Raw genomic sequence first — 21,093 nt, forward strand, 5'->3', positions numbered from 1 at the left:
AAGTTTAAAACGTGGTTTGATGTTAAAGAAGACGCAAACGAATTCGCACCCTGTTTTCTCACGTATAAACCAAGTTCAACATGTACGGATGCCGACTACGACGCACAAAAATGTTTGAGGTCTCTTGATCTGGCGAATGTGCTATGCAGCACAGTGTAATTAAGCATTGAGTTGCCAGCAGGTCCTCGGCTATTCTCCGATTGTTTACATCGCGGAGGCGGAACAACAACAACGTCCTCCGCCGCGCCAAAAGAGCGCGGCGGAAAAGCGAGAGATGCTGCTCTCCGCTCTCTCGCTGGCCGGCGCTCTTGTGCTGCTGCGCCGCCTATTCGATTTGCAGGAAAATTAAGTTCGCTGGCTTGCAGTTGTGAAAAGCGACGAGGAGAGCAGCGGCGCACTCTCCGCAAGGAAGCTGCCAACGAAAGCCGAGTGAGAGGAGAGGTGACAAGTGAAAAGTGGCAAGTGGCAAGTGGCAAGTAGATGTACCAAAATGTGACAGTGCCACAAGTGCTAATCGCAAGTCAGCCGCCCGTTGTAGCAGCAGTATTTCGCCCGAATTCGCTTTTAAGTTTGGTTGATGCCTCTCCGTCCGCCCGCTTAAGAAGCGTGTGTATACACACACTGATAGCTGGCCGGGCGAGTGTGTGAGTGTGGTTAATTTTGCCGTGTTGCCGAACATCTGTATCTGTATCTGTATCTGTGGCAGCCAATAGTTGTGGCAAGGCCCTCGAGCTGCTCGCAACACAAAGCACAACAACAGCAGCATCCCCAATAAGTGGCAGCAACTGCGACGCAACGGCAGCCGCGTTTGTTGTTAATTGAAATAAATTGAAATAAATTCCCCGACTTTGCTGCTCATATTGTTAATAAAGAGCAGCCGGAGCGACGCAACAGTGGAAAGTGGAATCAGCGGCAGTAAACAAAACAGTGAGCAAATGTGGTTTTAGTTCTACGCCAGGCGTCAAACAACTTTGTGTGAAAGCGAGCGAAGTACCATGAAAATCGAAGGCATTCGCATTCCGTGCTAAATAAGTGAAGATCTCAATGTTATCATAGGCACTGCGTGGCAGTAACCAAAAGAGCACAGGCGTTTATTTATAGCCGGCAGTGTGTTCCCATTAGTAGTGAGTGTCTGCCTTGCATGCCCACTTGCAAACACATAGGTCGACGAATAGTTGGCAGAAGTTGCGGGGAAATGACATTGCCAACCCAGGTCCTACCAACTCACTCAGAAGAACAACCTGCATCCTCTCCTCTCTCCGCTCGCACGCAGATCCAAAAAAGCTGCCGAAAGCCCTCAATAGGCCCATGGATATGAAAATACTTTCTCGTCGAGTCAGATTCCCAGAACACAATTGTTTACACTATTCGATTATTGTTTAGATAACAGCCACTTATGCGAACTTCCACTTGAGTACAAGCGAAAAACATACACGGATTGGAGGGGAGTGGTCTGCCACAAGCAAATCTGAAATTCCCCCTGCCAACAGCCAGCCCGTAATCAATTTCATATTTAATTTGTCCCCTCTATTGTCTCAGTCTCAATGGGCCCCCTCTCCCAAAAATCAATTTTATTTAATTGTGCATATAAGATTTCGTAAACAAATGCCACCCCTAACCTGCTGGGGTCATTGCTCTCAAGGTGAGTGGGTGCGTGAACACCCTGGCCCCCTAAACAAACGCCCAAGAAAGGCGCCGTAAAGTATGCAACGGCCACTGCGACCATCAGCATAAGCTAATATTAACGATTTTCTCACTTCATTTCCCGGCTTACTTCGCAGCATCCAGCTAAACAGGACATGCGCAGTGGTCTCTTTGGTAGTTGCAGTTTGGCCAACAGCGACTGAAAGAGCAAGGAGCGAACGCTATGGCCTTTTCCCGCCACAACATCGAGAAGCGCCGACTCATCGAGCTAGTGCGCCTGAACCCCATTCTTTGGGACTGCCGCCTTCCCCACTACAAGCGCTCTGACAAGCGCAAGGCCATCAAGTGGAACGAGTTGGGGCGGCTCTTCAACGTCAACGGGGAGCGGGTGCAGCGCACCTTTACATCGCTCCGCGAAATCTTCCGGCGCGAGCTGAACCATGAGAAGATGCTCGGCAGCACGCGCTTCAAGTCTAAATGGGAGTACTACGATGCCATGGCCTTCCTCAAGGAAGTCATTCGGGAGCGCAAGTAAGAACCTGCCTACTTTCCTTGTCACTGTACAACTTAATCAGTAAACCTATGAAAAGGGAAAGAAGGTCACATTATGCGTATAATTGGAAGCGAATCCTTACAGATTTTTGTCTATTTGAAAAATTTGATTTCTTGTTTAGAAAAACAAAGACTTCAACTACTTATGAGTACCTTCAATATTCTTATAAAGAAGTGTTGAGATTTTTTTGTTCAGAGATGAACTTAATTGTTGGTACAGCAAGCATTATAAACTTTACTTTAACTTTGGCTTTGTCTTTTTAGGTAAGCTATGCTAATATTTGAGTAAGACTTAATTTTTAATTTACATAATGACTTATTCACAGTCCGTTTCAAGATACTTCATTATTTTAGCCTTTATAGAATTAAGTTTATACTTAAAAAATTAAAAAAAACAAAAATTTGGTTTCATTTCACTCTACATAATTATTGACACACTTGTTATGTTAATAACTCTATCGTTATTTCGGTTTTTTTTTTGCTAAGTCCGCTTTCCCCTTTTACTCGTAATGGAATATTGCTAAATTTGTAACCTGTTAGTAGCTTAAGTTAAAAAAATGGTTACATTTAGAAAAGTAATTATTAAACATGCTCATCTTAGCAAAAAAAAATATTTCATTTGCAAATCAGTGATGCCAATATAAGGCTCGCCTTCGGAATCTGTGTCCTTTTTACCTTCTCTTGTGCAGAAAAAAATCCTTTCCACAAGCTGTAGGCTTCGATAAGTTGACCTTTAAAAGCAAGTTAAAACAAAAGCCGCCCCAATCATCAGAACTCTACCCTAATATTTAAACATTAAGAAGTTAAAAAAAATTGAAAATATTTTTTTTTGGGTTTCTTAATCAATTTTAACGAACTGATATCAACCCAGCGCAGGCACATATGTTTTCAAGAATTTGAGTTCTACATTTATCTTTTCAGATCCCGTGAACGGATCAAACACGGCTCCTTGGATCCGGTTCCTGTGACCACAGGAAGCAGCAACAATAATAACGTTAGCCGCAACAGTAGCAACAACAACAGCAGTAGTGCAGCCCTGGATGAGTATCAGTATTTTGCCCCTAGCGACCCCAACAACCCGAACAACCAGCCCCAGCCACAACCCACGTTGAAGAGCAGCCTGCCAGCCGTGACTATACCCAGTCTAGGTCTCAGTCTCAGCCAGTTGCCAGCTGCTCTGCAGCAGCAGGCTCAGCACCTCCAAGCCCTTCAGTTGCAGCCGGATGTGACGCTGACCTCGCTGCAGAAGCAGCCTGTGTCCAATTCACTTTGCCTGGCCACACCCTCGGCCCTGGCACACACCTCGCCCACCCAGGTGTTGTCCAGCTCGCGCTCCTGCAGCTCTTCTCCTTCCATCTACATCAAGGACGAGCCGGGATCACCGGAAGTGGGGCGCCCAGATGATGGGGTGCCCGAAAAAGAACCAGATGCGACGCAAAAGAAGCTGGCCACCATTCGACCGCAAACCAAGCAGCAACTCAAGGCTCGGCTGCAGCTACCGACGCCCAAAAACTCATCGTCTTACGCCACCTCGCCGCCCCATTTGATCATCAGTGCCAACAACGAGCTTATCGACGCCGACGCCGGGGACCTGGAAGAGGATCTGGACGACTTCGACGAGGATGACGACGTGACCGGGCATTGCTCCCCAGTCGTCGGCCAGTCGGAGATGATGGGCGGCGACGGGGGGCTATCGGCGGGGAGCAGCTACATCGGAGAGAGCGGGGGCTGCGGAAGGGGCCTGGGTCGATCTCACGTCCAAACGCGCCACACACCAAGCTCCCGGGAAATGCTCTACATTAAATTTGGCGACTTCCTCGCCGCTAGACTAAACACTTTGCATGAGACTGTAGCTAACGAGCTAATGAACAAGATGCTACTGCTGATCGCCGAGAAGTGAGGTTAACGGGAACCCGAAAATGACCAAATCTGGACCGGAGAAGGTAAGTGCTTTAAATATGTAGGTAAATGCGCATTTGCAAAGATCTCTATATCGATTCGAAAGAAAATAAAGTGATGAAAGAAAACTGAAGAATCTATAACGCTATTCAAGGACTTCGCAGTGCCTTTTAATATCCTTGAATAAGTTCATGTTATATATATATATAATATACGAATTGGTTCAAAAGATATTTGCATATATTTTTACAAAATAGTAAGTAAAAGGGTATACAAGATTGAAAATTATGTAACAGGTAGAAGAAAGCGTTTCCGACCCCATAAAGTATATATATTCTTGATCGGGATCACTAGCCGAGTCGATCTAGCCATGTCCGTATGAACGCTGAGATTTTGGAAACTATAATAGTTAGAGTCTGTATGCAGATTCTTGGGCTTCGTGCGCAGCGCATGTTTTTTTTAGCAGGGTGCAACGCCCACTCTAGTTTAAGCTGATTAACGATACGCATCAAGTTAGCAAAACAACTTTTGATATCCTAACTTTTTTCCTATTGACAATATGCCGTTAATTATCCGTAAATTATTCGTGAAAGAAATAAATTAGCCGCTTAATTTTTTTAAAAATTATAAGGTGTTTTGCTAAGTTGATATCAAGTTAGCAGTACAACTCCTTAAACTTGAACTTTTCGAAAATGTTTTTAACTGGTATTTTGCCGTTATTTATCCGTAAATTATTCGTGAAAGAATAAATTTTGTCGCTCCATTTTTAAAATTTATTTTTTTAAAAAACTTAGTTGTTCTGCTAAGTTGATATCAAGTTAGCAGTTCAACTCCTTAAACTTGAACTTTTCCAAAATGGTTTTAACTGATATTTTGCCGTTATTTATCCGTAAATTATTCGTGAAAGAATTAATTTTGTCGCTCCATTTTAATAATTTATTTTTAAAAAAACTTATTTGTTCTGCTAAGTTGATATTTTTATTTTTTAACTTTATGGGGTCGTAAACGCTTCCCTTTTACTCTACGAGTAACGGGTATAAAAGGCTGGAAATGGCTAAAATTAAAATGGCCACAGTCGCCTTATACTAAATACACGATTTAGATGTCATTGGAAAGAATTTAAGATCTAAACACTTTACTTAGACATATTTGTTATTAAATTAATTAAAGTTGCCTTACAGTTTTTTTTTCTGGGTGTAACTTTCTCGCCCCCACTTTGTGCGAGCTTAAGAAACTATATATATTTTTGGTCAGGATCATTAGCCGAGTCGATCTAGCCATGTCCGTCTGTCCGTATGAACGCTGAGATCTCGAAAACTATAAGAGCTAGAGTGTTTGGACTTGGCTTGCAGATTCTTGGGTTTCCTGCGCAGCGCCAGTTTGTTTCAATAGGGTACAATGCCCACAAACGACTATAACACTAAAACCCGTCTAGCGCCGACATTTTTAAGTTTTTGTAAAAATTGTAACGAGGGTTTGTTTTTATTATCAATACATATCTATATGGTAAAACTTATTACCAGTCATACAAAAGTTATAACCAAATAATAATCAACTGTTTGCAATTCAATAGATGTGCACACCACATGCAGCAATATGCTGTTTTCACTATTACGCCACTAAGCCGCTAGGGGCGCTCTAGGCTAGTTGGCGCTGTAGGCCAAGTGGCGCCATAGAAGAAGAAGGTAGGTGACGCTATTGGCTAGGAGAGTTTGTGAAAAAGCAGAGTTTCTTCCAGCATATCTCCATCCCTCTCGCACTCCCTTAAGCTGAGTAACTGGTATCTAATAGCTGAATCACTATGGACGGCAGTCCACTTAGTGACGAGCCCCCCAGGAGAGTGTGCGGAGGCGACTACTATATTTAGACAAAAAAAAGAAAATCTACTGTATTAGTCCGATCGTAATGAGATACATCAATCGAATGGCATAGCAAAAACTTAAAGGATTGCAACCCAAGACTTTAAAAAAATCAATTAGTTTGGGAGAAAAAACGGTGAAAGTTTAAAAGTGAATAAATGCACAAGTTCATTAGTCCCGTTGTGTATTCATTTAAAATACGCGTCAAATGGCACCTCATTTGCTAAAATCCGTTCAAAAGTAATACTCAAAAAAAGATTTTGTCGGACTTCTAAAATGAAAATTCAGATTTTTTTGTTTTATTTTTAATTTCTCAAAAACTGCTCTAACGACTTCGGCTTAAACTTTATAAAGACCTTGTGATTCCTTAACTTTTGACATACGTTGTTGTAAAAAGTCACGTTTAAATGTTATTAATCAACAAATATTGCCACACTTAGCAGTTAAGAACATTGCCTGAGCATTTAATTTATTTTGTGAGTATGCATACTCTATTTTAAGGACGTGGAAATATTAGATGAAGTTAGACCACTTAATATAAGAATCTTTAGTTCTATTACTTTTGGAAAATCTGGCTAGTTTGGCGGGAAAACTGCTATAAATAGTTAAACTTAGTACACCCTTAAGTTGTAAACTTCTAAAGCTACAGGCTTGTGCTATATGTTGTTGGATAGGTTTATTGTCTAAATATCATCATTTAAAAATAATCGGCGAACTTTTTTTATTTAGATTTTGTAGATTTTTTTTATTTCTCAATAACGATTTCGGTTAAAACTTTAAACTTTGAGATTCCTTAACTTTGGACAACATTAAATTTTGTATGTGTGTATCCAAACGATATTTTAGGGTCGAGGAATCATTTAAATTGCTATCTACAGTTCAGTATAAGAAATCTTAACTCTACGGCTTTTGGGAAATAAAATTAATTATATGATTGATGTTTAAAGCAAACACTTGTGATATCAAGAAAAACACCCCATAACGACGTATAAATCGCACCTTCAACAAACAAAAGTTCTGATATCAACTTTTGTGACGAAAATGTATTATACGATCTACTAAATAAATACACTTTCTTCATTTATAGGGTATACTAGATTCGTCGGAAAGTATGTAACAGGCAGAAGGAAGCGTTTCCGACCCCATAAAGTATATATATTCTTGATCAGGATCACTAGCCGAGTCGATCTAGCCATGTCCGTCTGTCCGTCTGTCCGGATGAACGCTGAGATCTCGGAAACTATGGGAGCTAGGCTATTGAGATTTGGCGTGCAGATTCCTGAGCTTCCTACGCAGCGCAAGTTTGTTTCAGTAGACTGCCACGCCCACTCTAACGCCCACAAACCGCCCAAAACTGTGGCTCCTACAGTTTTGATGCTAGAATAAAAATTTTAACTGAAATGTAATGTTCTTATCAATACCTATACCATAAACCGCCCACAAACTTCAAAAAATCGTAAATATGAATCGTAAATATGACTTACGCAGCGCAAGTCTGTCTACCGCCGGTAGGTGGCGTATTTAAGTCTCGATTTGCTGCTTGCATATCTCCATTTCCCTTTGGTCCCTTTAGCTGAGTAACGGGTATCTGATAGTCGAGGTACTCGACTATAGCGTTCTTCCTTGTTTACATTCGGCACGCTGCAATTCAATATGGCTGTGTTTAGCTGTACGATTTTGATAATGCGTGTCTAATGAGAACAATTTAAAAACTAGAAATTAGAACTAAAAACAAATAAGTCGAGTGCCTCGACTATCAAAAACCCGTTACTCAGCTAAGGGGAGCAAAAGGGAGATGGGAATATACACACCAAAAAATCGTTTCGGTAAATTGACCTTAAAACAAAAGAGAACGCTATAGTTAATGCCATCGACCATCAAATAACCTTTACTCAGCTAAAGAAAGTACTAAAGGGATATGATTGTTTGTGGCTAACGCCACTTAGCGCTACCAAGCGCCACCTAGTCCGAAACGCCAACTAGCCTATAGCGACCCTAGCGGCTTGGCGACGTATAAGTGAAAAAAGCTGATTTGCTGAATGTGTAGTTCAATCTTGATTGAATTTGCAAAATTTTAACTATTACTTGGTTTTAACTTTTTAATGAATAGCCCGATTTTAAAAATGTTTGGCATGAAAATGAGTATTGATAATAAGAACAAAACCTCATTTAAATTATTCCAAAATATTAAGAAATGCGTTAGAGTGGACATGGCACCCTGCTTGAACAAGCGCTGCTCAGAAGCTCAAGAAGCTCGAGAATCTACACGCCAAATCCCAACTTTCTAGCTTTTATAGTTTCCGAGATCTCAGCGTTCATACGGAAACGCTTCCTTCTACCTGTTACATACTTTATAATATATCTTTTTTTCGAGTAACGTGAAGGGTTTGATAGCGTAAACTAAAGTTGCAAGAGAGTTAAAAAAAATAACACTGAAATTTTGTATTTATATTCCATTTTGTATTATTATTATATTATATGTTTAATTTGTATTTTGAATTTTAATTTTATTGGCTGAACCTTCGCCCTCACCTGAAAGTGAACTCACGGCCGCAAGCTTATAAGCCAAACACACTAACCGCTACGCTTGTCTTCTAATACGAATGGGGCAAAAGTGAGTACATGAATAGACTGTCGGTTTGTGGGCTCAAACAGAGGTTTACGCTCTCCTAAGGAAACATTTCAAATTATAATTTGCAACCATTCTATCCGCTAGGCTACACTTTAATTCGAAATTGATTTTATGTTAAGAACAACATTTATTACATTTTCTTATTTGTAAAATATAAACCACATGTTTGATTTAGCCGAGTGCCACACCCACTCTAACGCCTACAAACGCCCATAACGCTAGCGGCCACATTTTTGAAGCTTATCTACATTACCTACGCCCAAAAAAAATTTCTAGAGTGTCAATTTTAAATGTGTGGATGAAAATGACACGGCACCTAGAATCCAATCTTTGGGATCAATTTGATCTTAAATAAGTGTCAAAAGTATACTACATTGTATGAAAAACCATATGTGACTCTTAATAGTCTAATTTTGACAACAACCGTGGTTAGCATTTTTTGATTGTTCGAGGTTCGAACTGTGGAAATGGAGACATGCAAGCAGCAAAGCGAGATTGAAATGCGCCACATACAGATTTAAGCGTTATGGGCGTTAGAGTTGGGTGGCAACCTTTTTTGGATCAATGGATGGATCAATGACGAGACAAATACATTTCAGTTAACATTTCTTATCTTGCATGAAAATTGTGGGTGGCACACTTGGTCGGTTTGTGGGCGTTAGAGTGGGCGTGGCATATTCGCGTAACAAACTTGCGCTACGTTCAAAAATATTTTCGAGATATCCGCGTTCATATTATTTTTTGGAATTTTTACGTTAAAGTGGGCGTGGCAAACATTTTTGGTTCAATCGATAGGTATTGATTAGAACAATACATTTCAGCTAAAATTTGAATTCCAGCATTAACACTGTAGCCACCGTTTTGGGCGGTTTGTGGGCGTTAGAGTGGGCGTGGCACCCTACTGAAACAACCGTACGAAAGAAGCTCAGGAATCTACATACCAAATCCCAACTTTCTAGCTTTTGTAGTTTCCGAGATCGCAGCGGTCATCCGGACGGAGAGACAGACGGACAGACGGACATGACTAGATCTAATCGGCTAGTGATCCTGATCCAGAATATATATACTTTATGGGGAAATGCTTCCTTCTACCTGTTACACACTTTCCGACGAATCTATTATACACTTTTACTCTACGAGTACCGGGTATAAAAAGGAAATATATTTTTGTCACGAGCGGGACTCGAACCACTAACCCTCATGACCGCGCATCAAATCGATGCGCTAGCAATTTAAGCCACGCCTTTTTTTTATTTTGCGGCAGAATGCTTTTTCTAACATAAAAGTTTTTTTCAAGCGACAATGTGATCCTTTATTAGGCTAAATTTGTTGACTTTCGTATCAGCGATTTTTTGACAGTCAGTAGAGTCACACTGATACCTAAATAGGGGCATGTTGATGACGATTGGGTGTATAATGGTGTTGGAAAAGAGAGTAAGCTTGTGGTCTTTCATAGGACTTTTTGTTATAAAGGTCGGGTCAACTAGCATTTGTGTCAGTGCTGCCCCATTGGTTAGGTGTGGTTCTGTATCGTCGCAGGCCCTGTATGCTGAGTTGATCCTATGTTACTGAAATGAAGTAGCAGAAAATAAAAATAAGTTCTGGCAAGGATACAGGATCCCAGACACACTGTTTCCTAAAACCCTATGCATTTAAATTGGGACGATGTAGTGTAGTGGTGGTGGTAAATTTGCAGGATTGTCATTACCACTACAACGGTAATGTCGGCTTCCAAGAAAGAAAGTCCCCTCGAGAAAGTAATTTATTAAAAAAAATATTAACGTATTGAATTTTGTTGCCTCTGTTTTATATGTTACAAGAAGTTTGCTGTTTAACTGCAAAATGTTTCATGTTCGTTTCTTTAGTGCTCATGCCAGAAATTCTTAAACTACTTAGCTTTAAGCACAATTTATCGGTCTGAGCAATGTATTAAGCTACACACACATATTTAAATTTCGAGTTTTATATACAAACCAAATAGCAGGACCATAAAAAAAGTTTTAATTTCCGGACGTGGAAGTGGCGCCCAGACAATCGCACAGAGTAGCAAACACACGGACTACAGTGCACAACGGAATGAAACGATGCAAGTTTTGAGATTTTAGAGCATTTCACGCATAAATAAAATGCCTAGGACCATGCAACATGACAGGACCTAGTCCGTCCTATCCCGCCATCCTTATGCCCAACTCGCCGGGGCACTGAAGCGCACGGACTACGCACAATGGGTCAAAAATCAGAGTTAGAACAAAAAGCGTCCAAGCCATTTTGTATACAGCTCTTAGCTTTGCTTTAGGGTTTGGACTTTACCACATTGGCCCGTTGTCAAGTTGCGGCGGGCGAAAATAAACTAGAATTCCAAATATTCGACTGCCTAACACCCTGGAGTGCGCATTGCTAATGCTAAACGTTAGTCGATTCGGTGGGCTTATTCGCTAACTAAACTATTGTGGTCCCGTAATATCGGCACCAAATAGTGGACCAACCGGACAGGCTGAGAAGGACCCCCAATTTCGAACTGCGGAATGACATGAAAGGGTAGTTGGATAGGCACAGCCTGCGGCCTGTATCTGCATTTGAATCTGTATTCGCTTCTGAATCTGTATCTAGGAGCTGCAACTGTGCAAATGGTTTCGCACTCGGCACTTCAAAGCGTCACAGTCATGGGGCGAGTGTATTTACGATTTTGTAGTATTTATGGTGCGACGCCTTTGGTGTGTGCCCTTTGGAGGGCATTGCGGCTTCAGACCCCTTCTATCCGCATTCCCTTTCTGCATTCAAAGCCCGCTTTCCCACTTTTATGTACGACTTGGCAAAGTCTCTTTACGAGCAAAGGGGTTACGGGCGGCAGTTGCGCAAACGTTTGCTGCCACAGTGGGTGGCTGGTTCGACGTTTTATGGATAGTTACAGCAAGTTTGTTGGCACTTACAACATTATAAATTTGCCATAAATTATCGTTTTATGGGTGCAGCTGATGTCACGATGGGCTACAAAGATACGTTTGATCCGAAATGAGCATTAAACGGGCCACAGTAGCAGTAACGATTAACCCCCAAAAGTATTTTTTCTAATAATATTTGTTGTACCCGTGTTTCTCATAGCCATCCTTTCACTCACTGATGTATCGGTACTGCGAAATTCAAATTAAATAAACGTAACGTGCTCTTGTCTGCGCCCTTGCAGGCTGAGTGTCTGACTTTCAGAGTGTCAAATCTCGCAAAGACTTCCGACACTTCCACCTCCCCATCGAATTTTTTGCCCAAAAATCAAATCTCTGTTGGTTACAATGTCTGAGGATTCTGATATACGCATTCCATGCCCAATCCTGCAGCCCATGGCTCACAGCAGTTCGGAGTCCTAGTCAATGTGGCAAGTGGCGGCGCTAAAAAGTATTGCATACCCTGCGGCGCGCGCTCCTCTTTACACATAAAATGCATATGCAAGTTAATGTTTACAATAGTCGTAAAAGTTTAATGGATTTTGCCAGCCACTGCGGGTGTAGGGCTGCGAACGACGGCTTAGGATCGTAACTTTCGAAATCAGTTTTTTTCAGGGGGCCGAACCATACTCTACTATTACTGTGTTTATGCGATGCCCATTTCATGCAATCATTTCAAACTCGTGTGTGTATTTTATGAATTTAGTCTAAATGCGTGGAGTGGTGACTCTAGCGCTGTTAGATCAATTACAAAAATACTTTCCGTTGTCATGGATTTTTATATCCGTTACTCGTAGAGTAACTAGACTAGATTCGTCAGAAAGTATGTAACAGGCAGAAGGAAGCGTTTCCGACCCCATAAAGTATATATATTCTTGATCAGGATCACTAGCCGAGTCGATCTAGCCATGTCCGTCTGTCTGTCTGTCCGGATGAACGCTGAGATCTCGGAAACTACGGGAGCTAGGCTATTGAGATTTGGCGTACAGATTCCTGAGCTTCTTACGCAGTAGAGTGCCACGCTCACTCTAACGCCCACAAACCGCCCAAAACTGTGGCTCCTACAGTTTTGATGCTAGAATAAAAACTGAAATGTAATGTTCTCATCAATACCTATCGATTGACCCAAAAAAAAGTTTGCCACGCCCACCCTAACGCACATAAACCGCCCACAAACTTCAAAAAATCGTAAATATGAACGTGGATATCTCGGAAACTATCAAAGATAGAGAATTGGGATTTCAGATTTAGATTCCGTAGCCTTATACGCAGCGCAAGTTTGTTACGCGAATATGCCACGCACACAAAATTTTAACTGAAATGTATTGATCTCAATACCTATCGATTGGTCCAAAAAAAAATTTGGTGAGTGCCAAAAACTTATTAATATGTAACAAAAAAGGTTTTCAAAGTACTAATTTTCCATCTATAAAATATTACATGAAAACTAAACTTTTTGCAGTCGGCCTTGTCAGATAAATTTATACAGAGTTAGCAGACTTGCGCCTCACCATTTTACGCATTGAGGCTGAGTTCATGTCAACTTTCGAATATTATCGAATTCCCCCAAATTTCCCTAACTTCATAAAATGATTACATGAAATGGGCATCGCATAAACACAGTATATGCTGTGTGAGGGCATGAAAGCGTTTTTGTGTGTATACGCTGTAGGATTTGGGGAAAATCCACGCCCGGTTCCTGCTACATCGCGGATGCCCAAAGTTTGCCGCTGTTTGCATAATCAAAATGCATTTATTTGATTAATATGTAACCATCTTTTTCTTTTAAAATTTTTTTTAAATATTAAGAGTAACTTTTGTTGGATTTGTTTTGAGGATTTGCCTTTGTTTTCCTACTAGCTTTAACACTTTTACCGTCCTGTCCCCACCCATTATGTGTGGATTTTGGAAAGAACTCTGATTATATTGCGCTAATAAATTTTGGACTTGCAACAGATGGTCCCAGGCTTTTGCTTTGAAGACACGTTTTCAATAAAGTAGTAAAATTAATTTATTAGCATCGAAGAGCAACCTACATTTGTCAAATTATGAATACCGACACCGAAATGAACTCTGCAACACTTTCATATAAATTTAATATCTACCGTTGTTGCTAAACCCCATCAAACTAGTTTCTGCAGTGATTGAATGCATTTCCTTCCGGTCGAGTCCTCTCCATCATACATATAATGAAATGCATATGCCAATCAACATAATTATATCTGAGTCATGTGTAAGGCCCCTCCGAAATTGAAAAGGCAACAAAATCGTGCATTAGAGCCAAAAACAATAGCATTAGTTATTGCCACCGAAACTGCAGTTCACATTTGCAGTCATCCCGAGCCAGTACCAAGCCAACCCGGCATCTGGCTGCCGATGCTGCGGCGGTCAGGAAGTACATGATGAAGTGCATCTGATCGAGCGCCAGATACCCAATACGTAGCCGCATGGCCATGCATACATGTAGCCCCACTCATTGTTCTTCTCGGCCCATCACGGAATATTCATAATTTATTAGACGGCAACTTCCTCCGTCTGTCAGACGCAGAGGCCCAATCCGGAATGCCCGTTGGCCCTGGGAAATTGGGAAATTCAACTGCCCTGTGTACAACAATGCTGGCACACAGGGGACTTGGCCAGAAGGATGCTGAGCCGGTGTCGATGCCTGCTATAACTATGAGCAGTATCAACATTGACAGCCATTAATATGGGATTTTATGCAATAAGCAGAGACATTGATAGAAGGCTGTGGAAGGAAGTGGGAGGTTTGGAGACAGTCTGGGACCTCCTTCGGTATCTTGGCAGTACTGCATTTTTAATGAGCACCAGTGCAGAAGGCGCCTCGCTCTGGTTTCCGCTGGTGCCCGGTGTCTGGTGGCTGCTGACTGCGAACTACTTTCGACTGCGATTGGAAATTTGCCAGCACGCTGGAGAGAGCGGTTAATTTGAGAGGTAGCGGAAGACTGAGCGGAAACGTCGAGTCACACACGACCCGTCTTGGTGCCTTGAATCTCCTTGGTATTAATGGCCGCAGGACATGTCAAAAGAACAGGAACTGATGCCGTGCTGCGTTTCAAGCTCGACGTGCGCTGACTGCAATCATAAACCTCTGCAGTGGCAGTAGCAATGGCCAAATATCCCTCTAGTTATTGTCCGGCCCGGACTCGCCCTCTCCCATAGTGCGGCCTCCACCTTCACCGCATTAGGTTCTCCAGGACTATCTTGCATATCAATCAGGCATAAAATCGTCGCCAGCTGGAGCCAGATTGTACGAGGGATGAACCCAAAATAATCGCTGAAATTCCATAGTGGGTTTACCTTTCGCATTTACCCGGCCAGGCAGCAACGCGACGCTTTAAATTAATAATTTTGATTGCCTTTTGGACTTGCAGCAAACTTTCTTCGCTTCTGTTGTTTAAGTTTTTCTCAAAATATTATCATCATTAGGCTGAAATTTGTCTTTTTTGACGGCGCTTTCAACGAGAACGTAGAGCAAGTCCTACTTTATGGCTTTGATTGCAAAGTTTTGAGTGCAAAGAAAAATTTCTCGCAAGCTAATGAAAATGTCAAAAGCTGGTAATTAAGTTTAAAATGCCGGGAGTCAAGCGACTGTGTGTTTCTCAAGCTATAAACTTTAAGAAGTATTGCAAAAAAAGTTCCTGCAAAGCAATTGGTATATGTAAAATCAACTTATCAAAGCAAGTAAAACACCGATCGAAATGTATTATTATTCTCTTCAAATTTTACTAAGACTTTTCAAAAATTGATCGGTTCAATTAAAATAAAGATTGTAATTTTAGTTTTTCTTTAATTTTAAAGTTTTTTGGGTCATTTTCAAATTGAGACCTAAATGTGTTTGTTTGCTTGTCCTATTTTTGTACCCGTTATCCGTACAGTAAAAGATCATTCTAGATTCGTGGGTAGAAGACAGCGTTTCCGACCCTATAAAGTATACATATTATAAAATATCGGTTGCAAATCGTGGCTGGGTTTGAAAAAGTATTCAATTTCATTTGAACTTTGATGCTGACGTCAATTTTTACATGTTAAATAAGTTGTTACAAGACTAAAATATGCAAGTAATCGATTATTAAATTTTGTTATGTATGCGGAAGATATACATTAAGTGGAAGAAATTGCAGTATCACTTGTACTATACTGTACTGTAATTTATATAATTATACCCGTTACTCGTAGAGTAAAAGGGTATACTAGATACGCCGGAAAGTGTGTAACAGGCAGAAGGAAGAGTTTCCGACCGCATAAAATATATATGTTCATGATCAGGATCACTAGCCGAGTCGATCTAGCCATGTCCGTCTGTCCGTCTGTCCGTATGAACGCTGAGATCCCAGAAACTATACAAGCTACAATGCTGGGATTAGGAATGCAGATTCCTGAGATTCCTGCGCAGCGCAAGTTTGTTTCAGCAAAGTGCCCCGCCCACTCTAACGCCCACAAACCGCCCAAAACTGTGGCTCCTACAGTTTTAATGCTAGAATAAAAATTTTAACTGAAATGTATTGTTCTCGTCAATACCTATCGATTGACCCCAAAAAAAAATGCAACGCCCACTCTAACGCCCATAACGCTTAAAACTGTCTACCGCCGGTAGGTGGCGCATTTCAATCTCGCTTTGCTGCTTGCATATCTTCATTTCCCTTTGGTCCCATTAGCTGAATAACGGGTATCTGATAGTCGAGTTACTCGACATTAGCGTTCTTAAAAAAAACAGAAAATTAAAATTTTGGTAACTTCTTTGTTTAATAGCTCTGTTAACAGGCGACAATGATATGTATCCTCGGTAAGGTATATCTATTTACTTTCAGATTGTGTAAACTATCGAATGGTTAGATAATTGGATTTAGTGATATTAGCACTATAATCAAGCAACATAAAAAAAAATGTTTTTAGCGAATATCTAAAGAACGATTTCTTGGAATTGTTTAGTGATAGCAGCGTGTACAGTAAGAACTTATTAGTCTAGGAAAAGGTGTTAAAAGGGCTGAACTCGAAAAAAAATTATTTTCGTAAGCCAGTGTAATTGTAAATTATTAATTATAGTAAGCTCTCTATCCCGACAAACACAAATTTAACATTTTTTTCGTCCCCTTTTTGAATAAGGACCAGCCTTTACAAACAAGTTCACCTTACTATTTGCCCACAGTAGTTTTTCGTTGGCGAGGCCAAGTGCACTTTATTACTGTATCCCGTATCCTTTACTTAATTATATAAACCTTTTTGGAAATTTAATAAAGTATATAAGTAAGACACCGGAAATTTCACCTACAAAAATTGGTTACATTTCGGGCTTTAAATTATTAGTTTATTAAATGAAATTTGTGGTCTTTAGTTTTCGATGAAAGACATCCAAAAGTTGTCCTTTTACTTAAAAATTTACAGCGCAAGTTAATTTTAGCAGGGTGCCACGCCCACTCTAACATATACAACACTTTTTCATAAAATTTACACCTTGAAGTTGTTGAGCGACAAAAAGTGCAACCCGAAAAGCACTTCATGCCCAAAACTATGCAACATTAATTTGATGAGACAAAAATCGTATTAGACATTTTTTAACAAAAAAACATTCAAAAGTTTTTCACCGACTAAAACTTTTTGTAATAAATAATTTAACAAAAGCCCAACAAATGTATGTTGATTTTCCGATGTCTAACTACACATACTATATTTGAATTCCTCGAAAAAATGTTTCTTTATGGCCCGGATACAATGGGGCTTCGTAAATAATTATCGCTAAATAGGGCGACCTTTAGTTCTGAACAGGGAAGTAACCTGGCAAAAATTGACTAATAACATTATCTGCCAGAGCTGTTGGTCTATCTTCGCAATCGAAATGTTCAACGGTAACAAATACATAAGCTGTTTAAGTCTTCTGTTCAAAGGCCCACAAATCACCGCCAAACATGTTGAAAGCACGTGGCAGCAGACTGGGCATGCATACCTCATCGTCTCTTGAGAAAATCAAGAGCAGGAAGCAAAAGGGGACGATGTGGGAGGGTAACTGCTCGCTGCTTATGCATTTCCCTAATGAAATGCAAAGAAAACCAAACGAGCCACAGCTTAACAATAATTCTACCCTGTCCCGAGAGCCCCAGCTATCCTTCCTGCGATAGGCAATGCAAATTCAGAAGAGCCCTTGTCGGATATACTTGTTGTTGCCGTTGTGGCTGAGTGGTAATTAAATATTTGTTCTCTCCTGTAGCTATTTGCTTTGATTAATAGCTAACAAAAAAGAAAAGGGCGGAACAGCCGAGATGCCGTTCTGTGGTTGTGTGTGGTTGACTGTTTTTAATATTTAACCATTTCCCAGTTGTTCTCGCTCTTATTTGATTTGAACTGCCCGGCTTGATGGCTCTAAATCAGTTCCATCGAGAACAGCCCAATTTAATTTCGATAATGTGTTTCGGGCTTGGCAATTGTTTTGGAAATTTGGGTCAGATAAAGAGGGCTTACGGCTAAGGATATTGTTAAAGCCTGTGCTTTGCAGTATTCCCTGCAGCTGGACACGTTCCTTGACTCGATGTACCTCAAAAGCCCCAAAGCGATGATATCCTTATTTCGCCACTGAGGGTTGTACACCGCATATTCACTTTGCATATTGACACGTCTCCTAGTGAGCATGAGTAATTTATTATTTTCCATACAAGTCTTCAAGGCGCCACACTGGCAAACCGAGCCAGAAGGCGCTGCACTGGGAGTCTTGCATGCAAAAAGGTCAGCGAGACACATTACCACATCATTATGAGACCGCAGGGACCACCTTGAACTCCTAAAAGCCCCGGACTGCAGTGCCGGGCAAAGAGACTCAGGAAAACAACTCCGCTTGGAAATCCGAATGCGTAACACCGGAGAGGGAACAAAACGACACCACAACAGTGGATAGACGCAGGGAACCATAGCGTCGTTAAGTCAATTTGTGAGGGCCAAAGCGGCAACTTAATGTCTAGCTTGGGAGTCGAAGACCTCGCATAGGACACACCAATTATCCAGAAATACCAACAGACCAAAGCAAGCCCGTAATAAGAATTGAGGGTCTGCTGCTGCTGACCGAAAAGGAGATTGCGCTTTTGCGGTTGTGTTAAGTTGATTTCCGGCACTTCTGCCCTAGCCCCTGATCGCACACCCTCCGCCTCCCGTGCTCGCATACCTCTGCTTCCAAGATGTCGTACGCCAATTATGCGTGCAGCCCCACTGCAGTCCCTTGGTCCCTGCCGACGGTACATTCATAAACAGACTCTGGCCCTGCTGTCGATGGCGTACTCATCCCACTCTGCATCCCATCACCCGTTGTCATGATGATGATCTTAATTTTCAGCCTCCTCCGCAGGCGATGGACACGCCCCCTGCGCGGCCCAAACACCCTTCCCTCGAGGTGTGATGTATGTAAATTATACGCTTTTGCGTTTAACCCTCAACCTCGAAGTCTGGTCCAGCCCCAGTGGATCTCCACCCTCTCTTTGGCAGTTTGATGTTTTGCAGGTCTGTTGACGTTGTCCTAGGTTCAGAAATGAGCAGCCCAGAGAAGTGTCCTCCCCGGTGCTCGGCTTTAATATTTGAAGTGCGCTTTTAGCCAGGAGTTTGTCCATTATGCCGCCGACATGTTATTGTTCTGGGCTCTGCGGTTCCCAGCCAATTAATGAGATTTTCGCAATGGCAGCATTGAACGAGGGGCATTGTTTGGTTAGACAAGTGGCTTGTCCTGGTGGACAAAGGTAAAAGCCCCTCCGAAGAATGATTTATCCGGCAGTGAAAAGGCTGGGCGAGCTGCAGTTTTCCCGTTGGCGCTGTTGTGGAAAATCATGGTTAGGTTCGACTCTTCTCCCTGATTAGCTAGTGTTCAGTCAAAATATCTTTTGGGTCGTTTCCTGGGGTAACCTTTCGCATGCTGTTTAGTCGAGCTCCGAACAACGTTAGGAGAAACCCAGCCGGTTGTTCAACTAGAAAAGCTTACGCTCGTTTTCCTCACAAGCCTTGACTTTAAATTTCATTAGCTGCACTTTCTGCCTTTTCAATGAGCTGACAGCCCGTTCGTCCCTCACCACAAAAGTGGTTGTTCTTGGTGCTGGTGGAAAAGCCACTGTGTCATTTGTTATGTTATTGGTTTCGACATTTTGCAAATTGCTTATTTAGCAGTGCGTAAAATCCACATAGTCCTTTGGCAGCTCATCTTGCTTCCGACCTGCGGGTCTCTTTTTGCGAGGACCACACACACGACAAGGAGCAGGGTATTCTGTTATTCCGTGCTCCTTCGCATCCGCCTGCCGTCCTTATCCTGTCCGGAATAATTTTTTCCCATCCGGCATTGTTGTAGACTCAAAGTTAACAACGTGTCAAGCGGTTAGGTCTTAACTCCACACCACTATACTAGACTTTCAAGCACATCCTTCCCCCTTTTTACTGCATGGGATGAGCAGGGTCAAATGGCCGCTTATACCGAAACAGGTGCGTTTCAATATCCCACATCCCGCTTTTTGGGCAAGTTTTTAAAAACTGTCGATTCAGTGCAATTTTGCCATTGCATTTCGTCCCACTTTCCGGGCTCATTCTTTTTCAATTCTCATCTGTCTCCAGAACAATGTTTGCTTTTCATTCTGTGTCATTTGCTCCTGGTCCTTGTTTTTATGCGGCGCCTAATTGCCTGCTACACTTTGCCGCACTCTTGTTCAGAGGGGCTGTAGTCCGGCTGAAGCTATTCGAGTGTGGCCATAAACTTTAACGGCTAATATTTTCTGAGGCTTTTTAATTAGGCGAAATGGTCGTTAAAAATGATTTATTGCCCATGATAGAAATTGGTAATTGTAAGCTTTTCAAAGGATATAAGGCTATACGGCAGTAAAATATATATTTCTTTCTTTTAACCGATTCTAAACTGTCCATGTAATACCTATCTAATTAATTATGTTATTTTCTCATTGCAGCATATATCCCATCCGGCTGCATCGTGTCAAATAACGGATAAGTTGCATGAATGAAGTCTGTATTATGTGCCATATAAGACAACTGTAAAGCGTATGATAGTCTATTATTAAAGTAGTTTATAAATCAAAACAGTTCAAAAAAACGACAAATAAAATTACCCATTTCTGAAATTTACCTGTAACATTGTGTTAACAAAGACTATATTTTTCCTTTTGGGTCCAGGGGTCTGAGTAGGCCGGCAGTCTGCCCGCTTGCACAATTCACAAGGTCGGAAAAGTTCAACTGGCCGGCCACTAAACGGTTCAACTTTATGCAAATTGAGGAGCTCCCTACAGTCTTCAACCAAAAAGCGATTAAACGTCATTAGCATTACAGTAGCATTTCACGACTTTGACTGCCTTCCCTTCGAAAACACCTTTTCGCTCGTCCTGAGGCTTGTCCTTGCTTTGCACCTGACCCTCGTCTGTCTGCTGAAGTGTCTGGATAGATGGGAGCCATTTATCTTCATGGTAAAAACAACAGCAACATCGTGAAATGATTACAGTCCCGTTTTAATTGTAATTAAAGCGATTATTACGGCGGTGTACTGTCGCTTTTTGCGTTCCTTCATTACGGCTTTCATTTTTCC

At 41.5% G+C, this 21,093-nt stretch overlaps 1 protein-coding gene across 6 annotated transcripts; it reads left to right on the forward strand.

Moving 5' to 3' along the window:
- The first annotated feature begins 127 nt into the window (after window positions 1–127).
- LOC118876752 (uncharacterized) lies at window positions 128–20,635 on the forward strand. Of its 6 annotated transcripts, XR_011603919.1 has the most exons (5): window positions 128–1,642; window positions 1,782–2,175; window positions 3,118–4,139; window positions 8,494–8,568; window positions 20,465–20,635. XR_011603919.1 is itself a non-coding variant. In XM_036814449.3 (4 exons), the coding sequence occupies exons 2-3, from the start codon at window positions 1,868–1,870 to the stop codon at window positions 4,094–4,096; spliced, it is 1,287 nt and encodes a 428-aa protein (XP_036670344.1). In that variant the 5' UTR covers window positions 128–1,642; window positions 1,782–1,867; the 3' UTR covers window positions 4,097–4,139; window positions 20,465–20,635. The 6 variants fall into 6 exon arrangements, 5 of the variants coding, with proteins under 5 accessions (XP_036670344.1, XP_036670346.1, XP_036670345.1 ...); XM_036814449.3 differs by lacking the exon at window positions 8,494–8,568; XM_036814451.3 differs by lacking the exon at window positions 8,494–8,568 and having other exon boundaries at window positions 128–1,124.
- The last annotated feature ends 458 nt before the right edge of the window (window positions 20,636–21,093 follow it).

Source organism: Drosophila suzukii, chromosome 3, assembly GCF_043229965.1.
Source record: "Drosophila suzukii chromosome 3, CBGP_Dsuzu_IsoJpt1.0, whole genome shotgun sequence".
NCBI lineage: Eukaryota > Metazoa > Arthropoda > Insecta > Diptera > Drosophilidae > Drosophila > Drosophila suzukii.